Source organism: Eucyclogobius newberryi, unplaced genomic scaffold (genome assembly GCF_026437365.1).
Source record: "Eucyclogobius newberryi isolate DKJ021-1_F unplaced genomic scaffold, fEucNew1.0.hap1 SCAF_4, whole genome shotgun sequence".
In the NCBI taxonomy this organism is placed as follows: Eukaryota; Metazoa; Chordata; class Actinopteri; order Gobiiformes; family Gobiidae; genus Eucyclogobius; species Eucyclogobius newberryi.
Window position 1 is genome coordinate 43,297,888 of NW_027316056.1, and position 15,788 is coordinate 43,313,675.

General features: G+C 51.9%; 1 protein-coding gene across 1 annotated transcript in view; it reads right to left on the bottom strand.

The window, feature by feature from the left end:
* Window positions 1-15,788, bottom strand: part of LOC140377283 (echinoderm microtubule-associated protein-like 6) — a gene marked incomplete at its 5' end in the record, with an annotated part of 41,852 nt that overhangs the window by 10,060 nt on the left and 16,004 nt on the right. The window contains 8 exons of the mRNA XM_072462632.1: window positions 723-887; window positions 2,485-2,604; window positions 2,694-2,899; window positions 2,968-3,076; window positions 5,352-5,553; window positions 6,673-6,849; window positions 7,329-7,417; window positions 7,496-7,627. Of these exons, the coding sequence (XP_072318733.1) occupies window positions 723-887; window positions 2,485-2,604; window positions 2,694-2,899; window positions 2,968-3,076; window positions 5,352-5,553; window positions 6,673-6,849; window positions 7,329-7,417; window positions 7,496-7,627 (1,200 nt within the window). The remainder of the gene's footprint in view (window positions 1-722; window positions 888-2,484; window positions 2,605-2,693; window positions 2,900-2,967; window positions 3,077-5,351; window positions 5,554-6,672; window positions 6,850-7,328; window positions 7,418-7,495; window positions 7,628-15,788) is intronic.

Sequence of the window (15,788 nt, forward strand, 5' to 3'; positions counted from 1 at the left end):
ATGCACTTGTGTGTACTTGTATGAAGTTGTGTGTGCTTGTGTGTACTTGTATGCAGTTGTGTGTACTTGTGTATGCAGTTGTGTGTACTCGTGTGTACTTGTATGCAGTTGTGTGTACTTGTATGCAGTTGTGTGTACTTGTGTGTACTTGTATGAAGTTGTGTGTGCTTGTGTGTACTTGTGTATGCAGTTGTGTGTACTTGTATGCAGTTGTGTGTACTCATGTGTACTTGTGTGTACTTGTATGCAGTTGTGTGTACTTGTGTGTACTTGTGTGTACCTGTGTATGCAGTTGTGTGTACTTGTTTGTACTTGTATGCACTTGTGTGTACTTGTGTGTACTTGTATGCACTTGTGTGTACTTGTATGCACTTGTGTGTACTTGTGTGTACTTGTGTGTACTTGTGTGTACTTGTATGCACTTGTGTGTACTTGTGTGTACTTGTGTGTACTTGTGTGTACTTGTATGCACTTGTGTGTACTTGTGTGTACTTGTGTGCACTTGTGTGTACTTGTGTGTACTTGTGTGTACTTGTGTGTACTTGTATGCACTTGTGTGTACTTGTGTGTACTTGTGTGTACTTGTGTGTACTTGTGTGTACTTGTGTGTACTTGTGTGTACTTGTATGCACTTGTGTGTACTTGTGTGTACTTGTGTGTACTTGTGTGTACTTGTGTGTACTTGTGTGCACTTGTGTGTACTTGTGTGTACTTGTGTGTACCTTCTTGCCAGCGCCACACGGTGACAGTGTGTTCAGGGTCCAGTCCCACAGACAGCAGCAGTTTTCCCGTCGCACTGAAGTTTAATGAACCCACAGCTTTTCCCTGAGGGACAGGAAGTACCGACAGAGTCTGTTTAGAGTCCGCCTCCCACACACGGATCTGAGCACCTGCAAGAGCAACACACCTGAGCACCTGCAAGAGCAACACACCTGAACACCTGCAAGAGCAATACATCTGATCACCTGCAAGAGCAACACACCTGAGAACCTGCAAGCGTAACACATCTGAACACCTGCAAGAGCAATACATCTGAGCACCTGCAAGAGCAACACATCTGAAAACCTGCAAGAGCAACACACCTGAACACCTGCAAGAGCAACACACCTGAACACCTGCAAGAGCAATACATCTGATCACCTGCAAGAGCAACACACCTGAGAACCTGCAAGCGTAACACATCTGAACACCTGCAAGAGCAATACATCTGATCACCTGCAAGAGCAACACATCTGATTACCCGCAAGAGCAACACACCTGGACACCTGCAAGAGCAACACACCTGGACACCTGCAAGCGTAACACATCTGAACACCTGCAAGAGCAATACATCTGAGCACCTGCAATAGCAACACATCTGATCACCTGCAAGAGCAATACATCTGAGCACCTGCAAGAGCAACACATCTGAACACCTGCAAGAGCAATACATCTGAACACCTGGAAGAGCAACAAATCTGAGCACCTGCAAGAGCAACACATCTGAACACCTGCAAGAGCAACACACCTGAGCACATGCAAGAGCAACACACCTGTACACCTGCAAGAGCAACACACCTGGCACCTGCAAGCGTAACACATCTGAGCACCTGCAAGAGCAATACATCTGAGCACCTGCAATAGCAACACATCTGATCACCTGCAAGAGCAATACATCTGAGCACCTGCAAGAGCAACACATCTGAACACCTGCAAGAGCAATACATCTGAACACCTGGAAGAGCAACAAATCTGAGCACCTGCAAGAGCAACACATCTGAACACCTGCAAGAGCAACACATCTGAGCACCTGCAAGAGCAATACATCTGACCACCTGCAAGAGCAAAAACATCTGAACACCTGCAAGAGCAACACATCTGGACACCTGCCAGAGCAATACATCTGAACACCTGCAAGAGCAAAAAATCGGAACACCTGCAAGAGCAAAAACATCTGAACACCTGCAAGAGCAACATATGTTGAACAAAATGACGGCATAAAGACCTGGTCATGTTCACGCTGGACGTTCTGAGTGAAATGTTCTACACAAACTGGACTCTCATTCTTCTGCTCCAACAAATGAGCCGATCAATAATAAAAGCTCAAATTTAATCAAATATAAATTAGATGATTAATGTTTGTGATCTGGAAAACTGAAGAAACTCACCTGAAACTTCAGCCTCTGGACAGAAACAGAGAAGATTAAACAGATTTAAAATGTTAGAATGTAAAGGGGAGGGGCAAGTGTAAAATGGGATGGGCATTAAGGGAAAAAGGCGGGTCTTACCTGGAGAATCACTCATGACTCCTCCTCCTTCAGGAAGCGGCAGAAAAGAGAAACAGCACTTCAATACTTCAGTCCTTTTCTTTAGACCGGGCCCCCGCTTTAGACCGGGCCCCCCCCTGCTTTTAACCTGGTTTAGACCTGGTTTAGACCTGGTTTAGTCCTGGTTCAGACCTGGTTTAGTCCTGGTTTAGACCTGGTTCAGACCTGGTTTAGTCCTGGTTTAGACCTGGTTTAGTACCTGTTTGTCCCGTGGCGATCACATTGCAGTATTTGGGATGTTGGTTGACTGTCAGACTCAAGATGTCGTCTGTGTGCTCCAGGTAAAAGCTCTGAGTCCCTGAAACAGAAAGAGGATCAGGACCAGGACCAGGACCAGGACCAGGACCAGGACCAGGACCAGGACCAGGACCAGGACCAGGACCAGACCTGAGGAGAGGTTCTGGACCACAGCGACTCGAGCTGTGTGGAACACCATGTCCAGGCCGTCGTTGAGGTAGTGCAGGTTGTTGCGACAGTCGAGGCCCCTGAAGCCGAACACGTGCTCCAGAACCAGGTCCTCGATGGGTTTCTTTCTGGACGTGTTTCCTCGGAGCAGTTTCTCAGGCTGAGGAGCCGCTCGACTCACAGGAGGCCTGAGGGACACACAGTGACACACTTACTCCCTTAGGACTTTTCTAAAGACCTAGATCAGACTTAGTACCTGTCCAGGTCCAGAGCCGGGTCCAGGAGCTGTGGTCTGGGCCTGATCTTCCTCTGGACTTTAGGCCCAAAGTCCAGAGTCCGCTCTCGAGATACGTCACTGTCATAACCTTCAAGAACATTCAAGAACGTTCAGGAACGTTCAGGAACGTTCAAGAACGTTCAGGAACGTTCAGGAACGTTCAAGAACGTTCTTGAACGTTCAAGAACGTTCAAGAACGTTCAGGAACGTTCAGGAACGTTCAGGGCCTAAAGCTGTTGAAGCTAAACATGATGAAAAGATCTTCAAACGCTCCAGGAAATGTAAAAACACGGGTGAGATGAACGAGCTCACAAAGACATGACGCCCCCTGGTGGTGGTGGTGGAGTGGTTAGGGCGGCAGCACACGTGCCAGTAACACTTTCCTCCTCTCATTTCTTCTCCTCTCATTTCCTCGCCTCTCATTTCCTCGCCTCTCATTTCCTCCTCTCATTTCCTCCTCTCATTTCCTCCTCTCATTTCCTCATCTCATTTCCTCACCTCTCATTTCCTCCTCTCATTTCCTCCTCTCATTTCCTCTCCTCTCATTTCCTCACCTCTCATTTCCTCCTCTCATTTCCTCCTCTCATTTCCTCCTCTCATTTCCTCCTCTCATTTCCTCTCCTCTCATTTTCTCCTCTCATTTCCTCCTCTAATTTCCTCCTCTCATTTCCTCCTCTCATTTCCTCCTCTCATTTCCTCCTCATTTCCTCTCCTCTCATTTCCTCCTCATTTCCTCTCCTCTCATTTCCTCTCCTCTCATTTCCTCCTCTCATTTCCTCCTCTCATTTCCTCTCCTCTCATTTCCTCTCCTCTCATTTCCTCGCCTCTCATTTCCTCCTCTCATTTCCTCATCTCATTTCCTCCTCTCATTTCCTCCTCTCATTTCCTCCTCACATTTCCTCCTCTCATTTCCTCCTCTCATTTCCTCCTCATTTCCTCTCCTCTCATTTCCTCCTCTCATTTCCTCGCCTCTCATTTCCTCCTCTCATTTCCTCGCCTCTCATTTCCTCCTCTCATTTCCTCGCCTCTCATTTCCTCCTCTCATTTCCTCATCTCATTTCCTCCTCTCATTTCCTCCTCATTTCCTCTCCTCTCATTTTTTCTCCTCTCATTTCCTCGCCTCTCATTTCCTCCTCTCATTTCCTCCTCTCATTTCCTCGCCTCTCATTTCCTCGCCTCTCATTTCCTCCTCTCATTTCCTCCTCTCATTTCCTCCTCATTTCCTCTCCTCTAATTTTTTCTCCTCATTTCCTCGCCTCTCATTTCCTCCTCTCATTTCCTCCTCTCATTTCCTCCTCTCATTTCCTCCTCTCATTTTTTCTCCTCTCATTTCCTCGCCTCTCATTTCCTCTTCTCATTTCCTCCTCTCATTTCCTCCTCATTTCCTTTCCTCTCATTTTTTCTCCTCATTTCCTCGCCTCTCATTTCCTCCTCTCATTTCCTCCTCTCATTTCCTCCTCTCATTTCCTCCTCATTTCCTCTCCTCTCATTTCCTCCTCTCATTTCCTCGCCTCTCATTTCCTCCTCTCATTTCCTCCTCTCATTTCCTCCTCATTTCCTCTCCTCTCATTTTTTCTCCTCTCATTTCCTCGCCTCTCATTTCCTCCTCTCATTTCCTCCTCTCATTTCCTCCTCATTTCCTCTCCTCTCATTTTTTCTCCTCTCATTTCCTCGCCTCTCATTTCCTCCTATCATTTCCTCCTCTCATTTCCTCGCCTCTCATTTCCTCCTCTCATTTCCTCCTCTCATTTCCTCCTCATTTCCTCTCCTCTAATTTTTTCTCCTCATTTCCTCGCCTCTCATTTCCTCCTCTCATTTCCTCCTCTCATTTCCTCCTCACATTTCCTCCTCATTTCCTCTCCTCTCATTTTTTCTCCTCTCATTTCCTCGCCTCTCATTTCCTCTTCTCATTTCCTCCTCTCATTTCCTCCTCTCATTTCCTCCTCATTTCCTTTCCTCTCATTTTTTCTCCTCATTTCCTCGCCTCTCATTTCCTCCTCTCATTTCCTCCTCTCATTTCCTCCTCATTTCCTCTCCTCTCATTTTTTCTCCTCTCATTTCCTCGCCTCTCATTTCCTCGCCTCTCATTTCCTCCTCTCATTTCCTCCTCTCATTTCCTCGCCTCTCATTTCCTCGCCTCTCATTTCCTCGCCTCTCATTTCCTCCTCTCATTTCCTCCTCTCATTTCCTCCTCTCATTTCCTCCTCATTTCCTCTCCTCTCATTTTTTCTCCTCTCATTTCCTCGCCTCTCATTTCCTCCTCTCATTTCCTCCTCTCATTTCCTCGCCTCTCATTTCCTCGCCTCTCATTTCCTCCTCTCATTTCCTCCTCTCATGCAGGAAGTATAATCCTTTAGTTTCACCTCCGTCCTGGTCCGGATCCTGGTCTGAGTCCTCGCTGTCAGGGGCGTGGCTCTCTCTGCAGGGGGCGGAGTCTCGGGTCCAGATCATGAACGAGGCGTCAGCTCCGCCCACAGACAGCAGGGCAGCGTCGTCATTGGTCCATCGCACGTTGGTCACATTGGAACTGTGAGCGGAGTACTTTTTACAGCGAGCCAGAGTCCCCTGGAACGGACAAAGGTTTAGTACAGATGCCCTCCCACTGGCCCTCCCACTGGCCCTCCTACTGGCCCTCCTACTGGCCCCTCCCACTGGCCCTCCCACTGGCCCTCCTACTGGCCCTCCTACTGGCCCCTCCCACTGGCCCTCCCACTGGCCCCTCCCACTGGCCCTCCTACTGGCCCCTCCCACTGGCCCTCCCACTGGCCCCTCCCACTGGCCGGCCCACTGGCCCTCCCACTGGCCGCTCCCACTGGCCCCTCCCACTGGCCCTCCCGCTGGCCCCTCCCACTAGCCCCTCCCACTGGCCCCCCCACTGGCCCCTCCCACTGGCCCTCCCACTGTCCCCTCCCACTGGCCCTCCCACTGGCCCCTCCCACTAGCCCCTCCCACTAGCCCCTCCCACTGCCCCCCCCACTGGCCCTCCCACTGGCCCTCCCACTGGCCCCTCCCACTGGCCCCTCCCACTGTCCCCTCCCACTGGCCCTCCCACTGTCCCTCCCACTGGCCCCTCCCACTGGCCCCTCCCACTGTCCCCTCCCACTGGCCCTCCCACTGTCCCTCCCACTGGCCCCTCCCACTGGCCCCTCCCACTGGCCCTCCCACTGTCCCCTCCCACTGGCCCTCCCACTGGCCCCTCCCACTGGCCCTCCCACTGGCCCCTCCCATTGGCCCCCCCACTGGCCCTCCCACTGTCCCCTCCCACTGGCCCTCCCACTGGCCCCTCCCACTGGCCCCTCCCACTGTCCCCTCCCACTGGCCCGGCCCACTGGCCCTCCTACTGGCCCCTCCCACTGGCCCCTCCCACTGGCCCTCCCACTGGCCCCTCCCACTGGCCCTCCCACTGGCCCCTCCCACTGCCCCTCCCACTGGCCCCTCCCACTGGCCGGCCCACTGGCCCTCCCACTGGCCGCTCCCACTGGCCCTCCTACTGGCCCCTCCCACTGGCCCCTCCCACTGGCCCCTCCCACTAGCCCCTCCCACTGTCCCCCCCACTGGCCCTCCCACTGGCCCCTCCCACTAGCCCCTCCCACTGGTTTTCCCTCTTGAATATTTAACACATTTAATTTCAAAATAAATTGAAAGTGTAAAAGTTTCAGTTTGAACAGTTTAAAAGGTTCAGACCCTGCAGGGGAAAGTGTGGAGCCGCACGAGGCCCCGAGCGTCTCCTGAGGCCAGCACGCTCCGGTCTTTGGTCACAGACGAGGCATTTGGCACCGAGGGCCCCGCCGAGGGCCCCCACGCCCCCTCCACTGTGGGCCCCAGAACACAGCTCCACGAGGCCCAGAGCAACTTCTCAAACTGAAACACAAACAGATTTTATAATAAATGTTTAGGATGAATATTTGTCTGAACAAAGTGACATTAAATAAAAAAAGAATAAACTATTTCTGATTTTCATCAATGAAACACTTTCTTCATGAACATTCTCTCTGAGGCTTCACACTCACCTCTGATTGGCCCGTGCGCACAGAGCTCACCTCTGATTGGCCCGTGCGCACAGAACTCACCTCTGATTGGCCCGTGCGCACAGAACTCACCTCTGATTGGCCCGTGCGCACAGAACTCACCTCTGATTGGCCCGTGCGCACAGAACTCACCTCTGATTGGCCCGTGCGCACAGAGCTCACCTCTGATTGGCCCGTGCGCACAGAGCTCACCTCTGATTGGCCCGTGCGCACAGAGCTCACCTCTGATTGGCCCGTGCGCACAGAGCTCACCTCTGATTGGCCCGTGCGCACAGAGCTCACCTCTGATTGGCCCGTGCGCACAGAGCTCACCTCTGATTGGCTGATGTCCTGCCTCTTTCCTCTCGGAGCCTCAAAGAAAAGCTGCTGATTGGTCGATGTGTTCACCTGCAGAAGTTTCCCTTTAACACAAGAAACAAACTCTAAAGACATTCTGGGACATTACAGTAACGAGCCGTGAACAGGAAGTGCCTCGTTACCTCTGCAGTCCCAGTCCAGGTGCGTGACTCCGCCCCCCGCGCCCCTGCACACGCCCACTCGTTTACTCGTCATGACGCTGTAGATGTCAACGAACGAGTCCAGAGACGCCACAGCCAGGTATTTCCCCGAATCTGAACAGACGAAAGGTGTGAGAGCGCCAGAAAGGTGTGTGAGGCCAGGTATTTCCCCGAATCTGAACACACCAAAGGTGTGAGAGCGCCAGAAAGGTGTGTGAGGCCAGGTATTTGCCCTAATCCGAACAGACAAAAGGTGTGAGAGCGCCAGAAAGGTCTGTGAGGCCAGGTATTTCCCCGAATCTGAACAGACGAAAGGTGTGAGAGCGCCAGAAAGGTGTGTGAGGCCAGGTATTTCCCCGAATCTGAACACACGAAAGGTGTGAGAGCGCCAGAAAGGTCTGTGAGGCCAGGTATTTCCCCAAATCTGAACAGACGAAAGGTGTGAGAGCGCCAGAAAGGTGTGTGAGGCCAGGTATTTCCCCAAATCTGAACAGACGAAAGGTGTGAGAGCGCCAGAAAGGTGTGTGAGGCCAGGTATTTCCCCGAATCTGAACAGACGAAAGGTGTGAGAGCGCCAGAAAGGTGTGTGAGGCCAGGTATTTCCCCGAATCTGAAGAGACGAAAGGTGTGAGAGCGCCAGAAAGGTGTGTGAGGCCAGGTATTTCCCCGAATCTGAACAGACGAAAGGTGTTAGAGCGCCAGAAAGGTGTGTGAGGCCAGGTATTTCCCCGAATCTGAACACACCAAAGGTGTGAGAGCGCCAGAAAGGTCTGTGAGGCCAGGTATTTCCCAGAATCTGAAAAGACGAAAGGTGTGAGAGCGCCAGAAAGGTGTGTGAGGCCAGGTATTTCCCCGAATCTGAACACACGAAAGGTGTGAGAGCGCCAGAAAGGTCTGTGAGGCCAGGTATTTCCCCAAATCTGAACAGACGAAAGGTGTGAGAGCGCCAGAAAGGTGTGTGAGGCCAGGTATTTCCCCAAATCTGAACAGACGAAAGGTGTGAGAGCGCCAGAAAGGTGTGTGAGGCCAGGTATTTCCCCGAATCTGAACAGACGAAAGGTGTGAGAGCGCCAGATAGGTCTGTGAGGCCAGGTATTTCCCCGAATCTGAACAGACGAAAGGTGTGAGAGCGCCAGAAAGGTCTGTGAGGCCAGGTATTTCCCCGAATCTGAACGGACGAAAGGTGTGAGAGAGCCAGAAAGGTGTGTGAGGCCAGGTATTTCCCCGAATCTGAACAGACGAAAGGTGTGAGAGCGCCAGAAAGGTGTGTGAGGCCAGGTATTTCCCCGAATCTGAACAGACGAAAGGTGTGAGAGCGCCAGAAAGGTGTGTGAGGCCAGGTATTTGCCCTAATCCGAACAGACAAAAGGTGTGAGAGCGCCAGAAAGGTCTGTGAGGTCAGGTATTTCCCCGAATCTGAACAGAAGAAAGGTGTGAGAGCGCCAGAAAGGTCTGTGAGGCCAGGTATTTCCCCGAATCTGAACAGACGAAAGGTGTGAGAGCGCCAGAAAGGTGTGTGAGGCCAGGTATTTACCCGAATCTGAACAGACGAAAGGTGTGAGAGCGCCAGAAAGGTGTGTGAAGCCAGGTATTTCCCAGAATCTGAACAGACGAAAGGTGTGAGAGCGCCAGAAAGGTGTGTGAGGCCAGGTATTTGCCCGAATCTGAACAGACAAAAGGTGTGAGAGCGCCAGAAAGGTGTGTGAGGCCAGGTATTTCCCCGAATCTTAACAGACGAAAGGTGTGAGAGCGCCAGAAAGGTCTGTGAGGCCAGGTATTTCCCCGAATCTGAACAGACGAAAGGTGTGAGAGCGCCAGAAAGGTGTGTGAGGCCAGGTATTTGCCCAAATCTGAACAGACGAAAGGTGTGAGAGCGCCAGAAAGGTCTGTGAGGCCAGGTATTTGCCCAAATCTGAACAGACGAAAGGTGTGAGAGCGCCAGAAAGGTGTGTGAGGCCAGGTATTTCCCCGAATCTGAACAGACGAAAGGTGTGAGAGCGCCAGAAAGGTCTGTGAGGCCAGGTATTTGCCCAAATCTGAACAGACGAAAGGTGTGAGAGCGCCAGAAAGGTGTGTGAGGCCAGGTATTTCCCCGAATCTGAACAGACGAAAGGTGTGAGAGCACCAGAAAGGTCTGTGAGGCCAGGTATTTCCCCGAATCTGAACAGACGAAAGGTGTGAGAGCGCCAGAAAGGTGTGTGAAGCCAGGTATTTCCCAGAATCTGAAAAGACGAAAGGTGTGAGAGCGCCAGAAAGGTGTGTGAGGCCAGGTATTTGCCCGAATCTGAACAGACAAAAGGTGTGAGAGCGCCAGAAAGGTGTGTGAGGCCAGGTATTTCCCCGAATCTTAACAGACGAAAGGTGTGAGAGCGCCAGAAAGGTCTGTGAGGCCAGGTATTTCCCCGAATCTGAACAGACGAAAGGTGTGAGAGCGCCAGAAAGGTCTGTGAGGTCAGGTATTTCCCCAAATCTGAACAGAAGAAAGGTGTGAGAGAGCCAGAAAGGTGTGTGAGGCCAGGTATTTCCCCGAATCTGAACACACCAAAGGTGTGAGAGCGCCAGAAAGGTCTGTGAGGCCAGGTATTTCCCCGAATCTGAACAGAAGAAAGGTGTGAGAGCGCCAGAAAGGTGTGTGAGGCCAGGTATTTCCCCGAATCTGAACAGATGAAAGGTGTTAGAGCGCCAGAAAGGTGTGTGAGGCCAGGTATTTCCCCGAATCTGAACACACCAAAGGTGTGAGAGCGCCAGAAAGGTGTGTGAGGCCAGGTATTTCCCCGAATCTGGACAGACGAAAGGTGTGAGAGCGCCAGAAAGGTGTGTGAGGCCAGGTATTTCCCCGAATCTGAACATACGAAAGGTGTGAGAGCGCCAGAAAGGTCTTTGAGGCCAGGTATTTCCCCGAATCTGAACAGACGAAAGGTGTGAGAGCGTCAGAAAGGTCTGTGAGGCCAGGTAGTTCCCCGAATCTGAACACACGAAAGGTGTGAGAGCGCCAGAAAGGTCTGTGAGGCCAGGTATTTCCCCGAATCTGAACAGATGAAAGGTGTGAGAGCGCCAGAAAGGTGTGTGAGGCCAGGTATGTCCCCGAATCTGAACATACGAAAGGTGTGAGAGCGCCAGAAAGGTCTTTGAGGCCAGGTATTTCCCCGAATCTGAACACACGAAAGGTGTGAGAGCGTCAGAAAGGTCTGTGAGGCCAGGTATTTCCCCGAATCTGAACACACGAAAGGTGTGAGAGCGCCAGAAAGGTGTGTGAGGCCAGGTATTTCCCCGAATCTGAACAAACCAAAGGTGTTAGAGCGCCAGAAAGGTGTGTGAGGCCAGGTATTTCCCCGAATCTGGACAGACGAAAGGTGTGAGAGCGCCAGAAAGGTGTGTGAGGCCAGGTATTTCCCCGAATCTGAACACACCAAAGGTGTGAGAGCGCCAGAAAGGTGTGTGAGGCCAGGTATTTGCCCTAATCCGAACAGACAAAAGGTGTGAGAGCGCCAGAAAGGTCTGTGAGGCCAGGTATTTCCCCGAATCTGAACAGACGAAAGGTGTGAGAGCGCCAGAAAGGTGTGTGAGGCCAGGTATTTCCCCGAATCTGAACACACGAAAGGTGTGAGAGCGCCAGAAAGGTCTGTGAGGCCAGGTATTTCCCCAAATCTGAACAGACGAAAGGTGTGAGAGCGCCAGAAAGGTGTGTGAGGCCAGGTATTTCACCAAATCTGAACAGACGAAAGGTGTGAGAGCGCCAGAAAGGTGTGTGAGGCCAGGTATTTCCCCGAATCTGAACAGACGAAAGGTGTGAGAGCGCCAGAAAGGTGTGTGAGGCCAGGTATTTCCCCGAATCTGAAGAGACGAAAGGTGTGAGAGCGCCAGAAAGGTGTGTGAGGCCAGGTATTTCCCCGAATCTGAACAGACGAAAGGTGTTAGAGCGCCAGAAAGGTGTGTGAGGCCAGGTATTTCCCCGAATCTGAACACACCAAAGGTGTGAGAGCGCCAGAAAGGTCTGTGAGGCCAGGTATTTCCCCGAATCTGGACACACGAAAGGTGTGAGAGCGCCAGAAAGGTGTGTGAGGCCAGGTATTTCCCCGAATCTGGATAGACGAAAGGTGTGAGAGCGCCAGAAAGGTGTGTGAGGCCAGGTATTTCCCCGAATCTGAACACACGAAAGGTGTGAGAGCGCCAGAAAGGTCTGTGAGGCCAGGTATTTCCCCAAATCTGAACAGACGAAAGGTGTGAGAGCGCCAGAAAGGTGTGTGAGGCCAGGTATTTCCCCAAATCTGAACAGACGAAAGGTGTGAGAGCGCCAGAAAGGTGTGTGAGGCCAGGTATTTCCCCGAATCTGAACAGACGAAAGGTGTGAGAGCGCCAGATAGGTCTGTGAGGCCAGGTATTTCCCCGAATCTGAACAGACGAAAGGTGTGAGAGCGCCAGAAAGGTCTGTGAGGCCAGGTATTTCCCCGAATCTGAACGGACGAAAGGTGTGAGAGAGCCAGAAAGGTGTGTGAGGCCAGGTATTTCCCCGAATCTGAACACACGAAAGGTGTGAGAGCGCCAGAAAGGTGTGTGAGGCCAGGTATTTCCCCGAATCTGAACAGACGAAAGGTGTGAGAGCGCCAGAAAGGTGTGTGAGGCCAGGTATTTGCCCTAATCCGAACAGACAAAAGGTGTGAGAGCGCCAGAAAGGTCTGTGAGGTCAGGTATTTCCCCGAATCTGAACAGAAGAAAGGTGTGAGAGCGCCAGAAAGGTCTGTGAGGCCAGGTATTTCCCCGAATCTGAACAGACGAAAGGTGTGAGAGCGCCAGAAAGGTGTGTGAGGCCAGGTATTTACCCGAATCTGAACAGACGAAAGGTGTGAGAGCACCAGAAAGGTGTGTGAAGCCAGGTATTTCCCAGAATCTGAACAGACGAAAGGTGTGAGAGCGCCAGAAAGGTGTGTGAGGCCAGGTATTTGCCCGAATCTGAACAGACAAAAGGTGTGAGAGCGCCAGAAAGGTGTGTGAGGCCAGGTATTTCCCCGAATCTTAACAGACGAAAGGTGTGAGAGCGCCAGAAAGGTCTGTGAGGCCAGGTATTTCCCCGAATCTGAACAGACGAAAGGTGTGAGAGCGCCAGAAAGGTGTGTGAGGCCAGGTATTTGCCCAAATCTGAACAGACGAAAGGTGTGAGAGCGCCAGAAAGGTCTGTGAGGCCAGGTATTTGCCCAAATCTGAACAGACGAAAGGTGTGAGAGCGCCAGAAAGGTGTGTGAGGCCAGGTATTTCCCCGAATCTGAACAGACGAAAGGTGTGAGAGCGCCAGAAAGGTCTGTGAGGCCAGGTATTTGCCCAAATCTGAACAGACGAAAGGTGTGAGAGCGCCAGAAAGGTGTGTGAGGCCAGGTATTTCCCCGAATCTGAACAGACGAAAGGTGTGAGAGCACCAGAAAGGTCTGTGAGGCCAGGTATTTCCCCGAATCTGAACAGACGAAAGGTGTGAGAGCGCCAGAAAGGTGTGTGAAGCCAGGTATTTCCCAGAATCTGAAAAGACGAAAGGTGTGAGAGCGCCAGAAAGGTGTGTGAGGCCAGGTATTTGCCCGAATCTGAACAGACAAAAGGTGTGAGAGCGCCAGAAAGGTGTGTGAGGCCAGGTATTTCCCCGAATCTTAACAGACGAAAGGTGTGAGAGCGCCAGAAAGGTCTGTGAGGCCAGGTATTTCCCCGAATCTGAACAGACGAAAGGTGTGAGAGCGCCAGAAAGGTCTGTGAGGTCAGGTATTTCCCCAAATCTGAACAGAAGAAAGGTGTGAGAGAGCCAGAAAGGTGTGTGAGGCCAGGTATTTCCCCGAATCTGAACACACCAAAGGTGTGAGAGCGCCAGAAAGGTCTGTGAGGCCAGGTATTTCCCCGAATCTGAACAGAAGAAAGGTGTGAGAGCGCCAGAAAGGTGTGTGAGGCCAGGTATTTCCCCGAATCTGAACAGATGAAAGGTGTTAGAGCGCCAGAAAGGTGTGTGAGGCCAGGTATTTCCCCGAATCTGAACACACCAAAGGTGTGAGAGCGCCAGAAAGGTGTGTGAGGCCAGGTATTTCCCCGAATCTGGACAGACGAAAGGTGTGAGAGCGCCAGAAAGGTGTGTGAGGCCAGGTATTTCCCCGAATCTGAACATACGAAAGGTGTGAGAGCGCCAGAAAGGTCTTTGAGGCCAGGTATTTCCCCGAATCTGAACAGACGAAAGGTGTGAGAGCGTCAGAAAGGTCTGTGAGGCCAGGTAGTTCCCCGAATCTGAACACACGAAAGGTGTGAGAGCGCCAGAAAGGTCTGTGAGGCCAGGTATTTCCCCGAATCTGAACAGACGAAAGGTGTGAGAGCGCCAGAAAGGTGTGTGAGGCCAGGTATGTCCCCGAATCTGAACACACGAAAGGTGTGAGAGCGTCAGAAAGGTCTGTGAGGCCAGGTATTTCCCCGAATCTGAACACACGAAAGGTGTGAGAGCGCCAGAAAGGTCTGTGAGGCCAGGTATGTCCCCGAATCTGAACAGACGAAAGGTGTGAGAGCGTCAGAAAGGTGTGTGAGGCCAGGTATTTCCCCGAATCTGAACAGACGAAAGGTGTGAGAGCGCCAGAAAGGTCTGTGAGGCCAGGTATTTCCCCGAATCTGAACAGACAAAAGGTGTGAGAGCGCCAGAAAGGTGTGTGAGGCCAGGTATTTCCCCGAATCTGAACACACCAAAGGTGTGAGAGCGCCAGAAAGGTCTGTGAGGTCAGGTATTTCCCCGAATCTGAACAGAAGAAAGGTGTGAGAGCGCCAGAAAGGTGTGTGAGGCCAGGTATTTCCCCGAATCTGAACACACCAAAGGTGTGAGAGCGCCAGAAAGGTGTGTGAGGCCAGGTATTTCCCCGAATCTGGACAGACGAAAGGTGTGAGAGCGCCAGAAAGGTGTGTGAGGCCAGGTATTTCCCCGAATCTGAACATACGAAAGGTGTGAGAGCGCCAGAAAGGTCTTTGAGGCCAGGTATTTCCCCGAATCTGAACAGACGAAAGGTGTGAGAGCGTCAGAAAGGTCTGTGAGGCGAGGTATTTCCCCGAATCTGAACACACGAAAGGTGTGAGAGCGCCAGAAAGGTCTGTGAGGCCAGGTATTTCCCCGAATCTGAACAGACGAAAGGTGTGAGAGCGCCAGAAAGGTGTGTGAGGCCAGGTATGTCCCCGAATCTGAACAGACGAAAGGTGTGAGAGCGTCAGAAAGGTGTGTGAGGCCAGGTATTTCCCCGAATCTGAACAGACGAAAGGTGTGAGAGCGCCAGAAAGGTCTGTGAGGCCAGGTATTTCCCCGAATCTGAACAGACGAAAGGTGTGAGAGCGTCAGAAAGGTCTTTGAGGCCAGGTATTTCCCCGAATCTGAATACACGAAAGGTGTGAGAGCGCCAGAAAGGTCTGTGAGGCCAGGTATTTCCCCGAATCTGAACAGACGAAAGGTGTGAGAGCGCCAGAAAGGTTTGTGAGGCCAGGTATTTCCCCGAATCTGAACAGACGAAAGGTGTGAGAGCGCCAGAAAGGTATTTGAGGCCAGGTATTTCCTCGAATCTGAACAGACGAAAGGTGTGAGAGCACCAGAAAGGTCTGTGAGGCCTGGTATTTCCCCGAATCTGAACAGACGAAAGGTGTGAGAGAGCGCCAGAAAGGTGTGTGAAGCCAGGTATTTCCCAGAATCTGAAAAGACGAAAGGTGTGAGAGCGCCAGAAAGGTGTGTGAGGCCAGGTATTTCCCCGAATCTTAACAGACGAAAGGTGTGAGAGCGCCAGAAAGGTCTGTGAGGCCAGGTATTTCCCCGAATCTGAACAGACGAAAGGTGTGAGAGCGCCAGAAAGGTCTGTGAGGTCAGGTATTTCCCCGAATCTGAACAGAAGAAAGGTGTGAGAGAGCCAGAAAGGTGTGTGAGGCCAGGTATTTCCCCGAATCTGAACACACCAAAGGTGTGAGAGCGCCAGAAAGGTCTGTGAGGCCAGGTATTTCCCCGAATCTGAACAGACAAAAGGTGTGAGAGTGCCAGAAAGGTCTGTGAGGTCAGGTATTTCCCCGAATCTGAACAGACGAAAGGTGTTAGAGCGCCAGAAAGGTGTGTGAGGCCAGGTATTTCCCCGAATCTGAACACACCAAAGGTGTGAGAGCGCCAGAAAGGTGTGTGAGGCCAGGTATTTCCCCGAATCTGGACAGACGAAAGGTGTGAGAGCGCCAGAAAGGTGTGTGAGGCCAGGTATTTCCCCGAATCTGAACATACGAAAGGTGTGAGAGCGCCAGAAAGGTC